General features: G+C 36.8%; 1 protein-coding gene across 1 annotated transcript; it reads left to right on the top strand.

Moving 5' to 3' along the window:
* The first annotated feature begins 2,109 nt into the window (after nt 1-2,109).
* LOC139859535 (uncharacterized) lies at nt 2,110-3,097 on the top strand. Its single transcript, XM_071848313.1, has 2 exons — nt 2,110-2,529; nt 3,089-3,097. Exons 1-2 carry the CDS (start codon nt 2,110-2,112, stop codon nt 3,095-3,097), a joined length of 429 nt encoding a protein of 142 aa, XP_071704414.1.
* The last annotated feature ends 3,657 nt before the right edge of the window (nt 3,098-6,754 follow it).

Below are 6,754 nucleotides of genomic sequence, written 5' to 3'. Positions count from 1 at the left end.
CCTACTGGCACCAAATCACCTTTCAAACACCCATACTATGATAACCCCTACGGACCTAAATCCCACCGTAGGATACCAAAGGGACCCGCCCCAAACATGAACCCATTTTGGAAAAACTTTTCACATGACAACCGAACTCTTCAAGAATGTCGTCGTTTCCATCCCTATGATGCTTCTACTTCCAAAGCTAACACCTCCACTGCTACTACAGATAACAATGATATCGACGACCTTAAGCTAAGAGTTGAGAATTTGGAAAAGATCGTCGAGTACCTGTTGAAAGAGCTTCAGAAACCTAAATATCAATGCTTTATTGAACTTGTTCCACTTTTCTAGATACTATTTCATGTTATTACTTATTACTTGGTATTCGCACATACATTGCTTGATGTGGTTTTCTACTATTCATGGTTTTTACGTTATAACTTTTGGTTATTCTATTTCTTTATTAATACATGAATAATAAATGAATAGTTTTGCTACTTAAAGTGGTTGGTTTACTATTATTCTGTGATGCGTGATGATTTATTAGTAACTGTCATGGATTGTTTATTGTCACTATTGTCATCACTTCTTATTACTACTTAGTGTTGATATTACTACTGTACACTTTCATTACTATTATCACTAATAAGCACTACATACCACTGCTACTACTTACTACTATCACTACTAGAATCTTAACGATTTAATATTAGTTACTATGCATCACTACCCGTTGCTAGTATATTTTTACGTACTGATTTCATTGACGCTAACCTGGTGTGTTATCTTGACCAGAAAGATAATGCCGCCAAAGAAGATTACCCTAGCTGGTGTCCGTCGGTGGATCACCGAAGGTCTAACTGAAGCTGTGGCTGAACTCCAGAATGGAACCAACATCAACAACACTAACAACACTGGTAACCAACAGAACCAGAACAATCAAGACACCACCAATACTCAGAACAACAACATCCAGGATACCACCAACACTACCTATGACACCGGCAACCAGCAAACCAACAATGTCAACACCAGTACTAATCAAGGAGGATGCACGTATAAGACCTTTTTGAGCTGCGAACCACATTCGTTCACTGGTACTGAAGGCCCGGTCGGCTGACCCGTTGGTTCGAGAAGCTTGAGTCTGTTGACCGTAGGGATGCTAATAGGACGAAGTTTGCATCTTGTAAACTGTCGGATGGTGCTTTAACATGGTGGAATACATATGCGAAGTCTATAGGTATGGATCAGGCTTTTGAAACTACTTGGGAGGATTTGAAACAGAGGATGATCGAAGAATGTTGCCCTTATAATGAGATTTCTAAGATGGAGCGGGAACTCCAAAACTTGAAACTGGTTGATTTAGCTAACTATAATAAGAGATTCTTTGGGCTTGCTCTTATGTGTCCGAACATGGTTACTCCTGAACGCCGAAAGATTACTTTGTATGTGAAAGGGTTAACTGAGAACATTCAGGGCGGTATGACTATTTCAAAGCCCAGGACTGTTTAAGAGGCCGTTGAGATGGCGCATGAGTTGATGGATCAAATTGAACAGCAAGGAAATGCTCCTGCATCAACAGAGACTAAGACTTTTGACAACAAGAGAAAGTGGAATAACAACAACAAATCTAGAAAGAACTACAACCAGTAGCCTTACAAGAAGCAGGATACAGTCAAGGGCAACACTGCTGCCCTAAATACCAACTCTGGATATAAGAGAAAGTTTCCGTTATGTGGTAAATGCAATAGGCATCACCCGGGAAATTGCATGAAGGTGTGTGATAAGTGTAAGAAGAATGGACACTTGGCCGCGGAGTGTAAAGCTGGTACAAATGTTTCTTATGGATGCGGGAAAATTGGCCATCTTAGAAAGGATTGTCTGACTGCAAGTAAGAATGCCGAACCTGATTGAGGCAGAGCTTTCAACTTCAACTCCAGTGAAGCTCGTGATGATCCCAAGTTAGTCACGGGTACATTTTTACTCGACAATCAACATGCTTATGTGCTTTTCGATTCTGGTGCTGATAGAAGTTTCGTATCTAGAGATTTTTGCCATAATCTTAAGAATCCTATATCGTCATTAGAAAACTTGTACTCTATAGAACTAGGGAATGGTAATCTAATGAGAGCTGATAAGGTCTATCGTGATTGTACTTTGATTTTGGCTGGAACGTCTTTTAGAATAGATGTGATACCGATTAAGCTGGGAAAATTTGACCTTGTGGTTGTACTGGACTGGTTAGATGAGAATAGAGCTGACAACGTTTGTTACCAGAAAGCAATTCGCATTCCTGTTACCGAAGATGAGCCTTTGATGGTGTATGGAGGGCGAAGCAATACACCGCTACACTTCATTAATTGTTTGGAGGCGCAGAAGCACATAAGAAAGGGTTGTCTTGCTATGTTGGTTCATGTGAGCAAAACTGAACGTGAAGTCAAGAAACTCGAAGATGTGCCGATTGTTAGAGACTTTCTCGATGTTTTTTCGGATGAGCTACCCTGTTTGCCACCGCATAGAGATGTAGAATTTCAGATTGACTTAGTGCCTGGAGCAGCACCTGTAGCGCGCGCACCGTATAGACTTGCACCTTCAGAATTGCAAGAGATGTATAGTCAGTTACAAGAGCTTTTAGAGAAGGGATTCATTCAACCGAGTTCTTCACCATGGGGAGCTCCAGTTCTTTTTGTAAAGAAGAAGGATGGACCTATGAGACTTTGTATCAATTACAGGGAACTGAATAAGCAGACTATCAAACAACCCACTTTATCAGAGTGCAACCAACTACTTTTTTTCCTCAATTCAGCGGAAGCGTCTACTCTAATATTATCTCTATCTCATTGAATCTCTACACTTTTCTTTTTCCTTCTTTAACCTGAGTTGCACAATTTAAAAAAACTTTTTGGATCAGCTATAAAGCCTTGTGAGAGTCACGGTTTTCACAAGAAAATAGTGTTGAAACATTTACTACAAAACATTTAAATAAAAATATTCATTTTCAGTTCGTCACATAATAGTTCACATTTTTCCTTTTATTCACTTATTTGATGGCCAACTCGTTGTTTTGCACATCGTGCAAGTTTTTTTTTTTTTTTTTTTTTAGGATTGCTAACTCGTAGTTTTGCACATCCCAAATTTTCACTTTTAGGATCGCCAACTCGTAGTTTTGCGCATCCCACCACTATTTTCCACTTTATTTGATGGCTAACTCGTAGTGTTGCACATCGCTCACTATTCTATTTGTTAGGACCGCCAACTCATAGTTTTGCGCATCCCACAATTTTTCCACTTTCATTATCTTTAAGATGTCAAAAATCAATAGGCTTATTAATCATTCATTTCACAAAATTACATGATTGAAACAATAAAAATTCAATAAACACTTTTATTAACGAATGATAATATAAAGCAAAAAATCACTTCAAATAAACAGTTTATAAAACGAGTGCAACCCAGTTTAAAAATCACGTGAAACTCACCTGAAAATGCTCAAGCTCTTAATCTCTAATTAAGCTCTTCTCAATCTAATAACTAGCCTCCTACACAATCATTAAAGTAGAACAACTTTTATTTAAGTTCAATTATTCACTCCTTTATACGGTTCCTAGTTGATCGATTGATCGAGTTGTCTGGTAACCATGCATAACTCATAATCGAAATTACTAATCTTAATAATTCGTTTAATGTTATATAATAAAAACCTTAATTCTTAAAGTTAAGTGTTCTATATTCAATTTTTGAGATTTATTAAATTGACTAATGTTGAATACGCTACGTATACTCATTTAGCTATATATCCTATCACCTATGACATATAATAAAAGATCAGTTTCTAAGTTATCTTTTTCATTTAAACTAAAACGTAGTGTACCTTGAAACAATATAATTTAAACGTATGCATACCCTTTTCAATGTAATCAGTTCGAATCAAGACTTCGTAATTAAAACAAAGTGTTGGTTAATGGTTTAACTTGACCTTTTAACAACAACTAAAATATTTTCACAACCATGTTTAACAAAACAACTCAATCAATCGAATATATGCAATCTTATCTATTGAAATAATAACATTAGTTCATAACAAAACAATAGATTTACCTATACGCAATCGAGATCCCAAAAATGGTAGTCGCTACCGTATTCAACGTTTTTTTTCCTTCCAAGCAGCTCTAACTTTTGATTTTTTTTTTTGTTATAGATTATCATAAGGTCGTGTGGTTTTGTACCGGAAATTGGGCAGAATTTACGATACTTACGGGATTACAATAACACGTCTTTATCTCTTTTAAACTTACTACTCTAAAACTTAGTTATTACTACTTATTTATTATGTAATTTCGAAAGAGGAAGTTACGAAACAATTGGTAATTTCGCATTACCCCCACGTTCCAAGTAATATTTCGTTTCCACTTCATATCTTTTAACTCTTTGAAACTATTTGTGGATTTAAAATAACTTATATATGGGAGTAACTATTCTTTTCTTTAAATAGCTATACGGATATATGTATGAATTAATGTACTCCGTAATATTTCAATTTATAATTAACAAAATTGAAAGTGCTACTACAATTAATGTTATTATTCAATAATAACTATTAATAAACATTTGAGTAATTATAACATATCACCCTTAAAAGATTTCATTCTTTTAATTATTTCTATTGTTATAATCTATCACTAAAAAAATATTTGAAACCTTAACCCTCGTAATATATTAAAATAACATAAGTCAATTTTATTTACGGGTGTTACAACTCTTCTCCCCTTAAAAAAATTATGTCCTCATAATTCAAATCCTTAATTATTAGTACGCTTTATTTAACAATTTGTTAGTAATTTGATTCCTTCTAATCAAAATGAAATGCTCACATAAACTAATAAATTATTAAATATGTCTCAAACAATTAATTAATAGTACCAATCAATCCCCAAATCAAATTCTTAAAAGAAAACAAAACAACGAAATAAATCTAAGCAAATAGGTAAATTGTCACTAGTAATCATTTGCTTGCTTAGCGGCCATCATAAAAACTCTTCCATTCCCCTTTGGTGCCTCCTCTTGCTTGTTGCCTCCTCGGTTGTCATCATTCCAAAGTGGACAATCTGCAATTCTGTGTCCGGGAGACTTGCATTTAAAACAAACCGACTCATCTTTACAATCCTTAGCCGTGTGTCCATTCTTTCCACAATTTCGACAATTTCCATACCAACAAGCCCCTTTGTGTGCCTTATTACAATTTGTACATGATCTAAGTTCATCATTTCTCATCATTTGCTTGTCACCAGTCTTCCCTGTTCTCGTATCTCCATCTCGATCTTCTTGCTTCCTCTTGTTGTCTACTTTTTCCTCTAGTTGTCGATTAATTTCCTTTTCTACCATTAGAGCAATCTCCAGCGCTTCTTGGAAAGTCTTTGGCCTTGCTTGCCCAACAGGCCCTCTAATACCAGCCCTTAAACCCCAAACATAGCGCTTAACCTTCCTATCTTCAGTAGCAACTTGATAAGGTGCAAACCTTGCTTTCTCAGTAAATTTGGCAGTGTATTTTTGCACCGTCATATCCCATTGTTGAAGTTTCATGAATTCCTCTTCAAGCTTATCTATATGTCCTTGAGGGCAGTAATTATTCATCATTAACTGTGTGAACTCTCCCCATGTCATCATCATGATAGTCTCGTTACCACGAGCAACTTTAACCATATGCCACCAATGAGAAGCTTCTCCTTTAAGCATGTGAGTCGCATACTTCACCTTTTGACCGTTAGAACATTCACTGATCTCAAAGATGTCTTCCATCTCTCTAATCCAATTAATTACAATAACTGGATCACTAACACCATGAAATTCATTCGGTTTGCAACTTAAGAAAGACTTGTAAGTACAACCACCTCTTTGATTTGCATTATTCCTTATTTCAGCCTCTTCTGCTGCTCTTCTGTCCTCTTCGGTCTTTCTTCTCCTTTCAGCCTCTTCAGTAGCCCTTATGTCCTCTTCAATCTTTCTCGTCCTTTCGGCCTCTTCAGTAGCTCTCCTGTCCTCTTCAAATTTTCTTCTCCTTTCGGCCTCAGTAGCTCTCCTATCCTCTTCAACCTTTCTTCTCATTTCTGCTTCATTAGTAGCCCTTCTATCTTCTTCAGCCTTTCTGAATGCTTCCAGACTTTGAGCTAACATCTCAGGAAGTGTTGCGTGTAGAACCTTATTGATCTCATTTGTTAATTCACCTCGAGTTAATGGTTGCGCATCTCCTTGACTTTGCGATTTCTGATTTCCCTTTCGACCTGGTTTTGCGCCTTGAGTGCTTGGGTTCTCTCCTTCCATTTCTCTAATTCATAGACATATTTAGTTAGGATCTGGTGGCTAATTATGTATTTTTCTTAATTCAATTGTTTTCTTTATTTAATACTAGAAAAATGAGCCCGCGCGATGCCGCGGGCCCTTTGGGTTGTGTATTCATAGTTAACGGAGCGTGTTATAGGTGTATATATTGAATATAGTCCAAGGTATTGAGCGTTTTTTTAAGTGTCCGTTTCGCGTATAGTTAGTCTCGTTGTGTTCGTGAGATTTTTTTGAGTTGAACGGTGGGGTCGGAAACATTTAACTTGCACCGAGCGAGAGGCCCGCGCGATGCCGCGTGGCCGTTGGGTTGCATATTCATAGTTGACGGAGCGTATTATAGGTGTGTATATGTATTGAATATAGTCCGAGTTACTGAGCTTTTTTTTAAGTGTCCGTTTCGCGCATACTTAGGGGGTGTTTGGGATTGCGTTTT

Source organism: Rutidosis leptorrhynchoides, chromosome 7, assembly GCF_046630445.1.
Source record: "Rutidosis leptorrhynchoides isolate AG116_Rl617_1_P2 chromosome 7, CSIRO_AGI_Rlap_v1, whole genome shotgun sequence".
Lineage (NCBI taxonomy): Eukaryota > Viridiplantae > Streptophyta > Magnoliopsida > Asterales > Asteraceae > Rutidosis > Rutidosis leptorrhynchoides.
The sequence above is the reverse complement of the archived record's forward strand: the minus strand, read 5'-3'. Positions and strand labels throughout refer to the sequence as shown.

What these genes read in the sequence shown, in the direction of transcription:
- LOC139859535 (XM_071848313.1), top strand. Translation starts at nt 2,110, where the DNA reads ATGAGAGCTGATAAGGTCTATCGTGATTGTACTTTGATTTTGGCTGGA.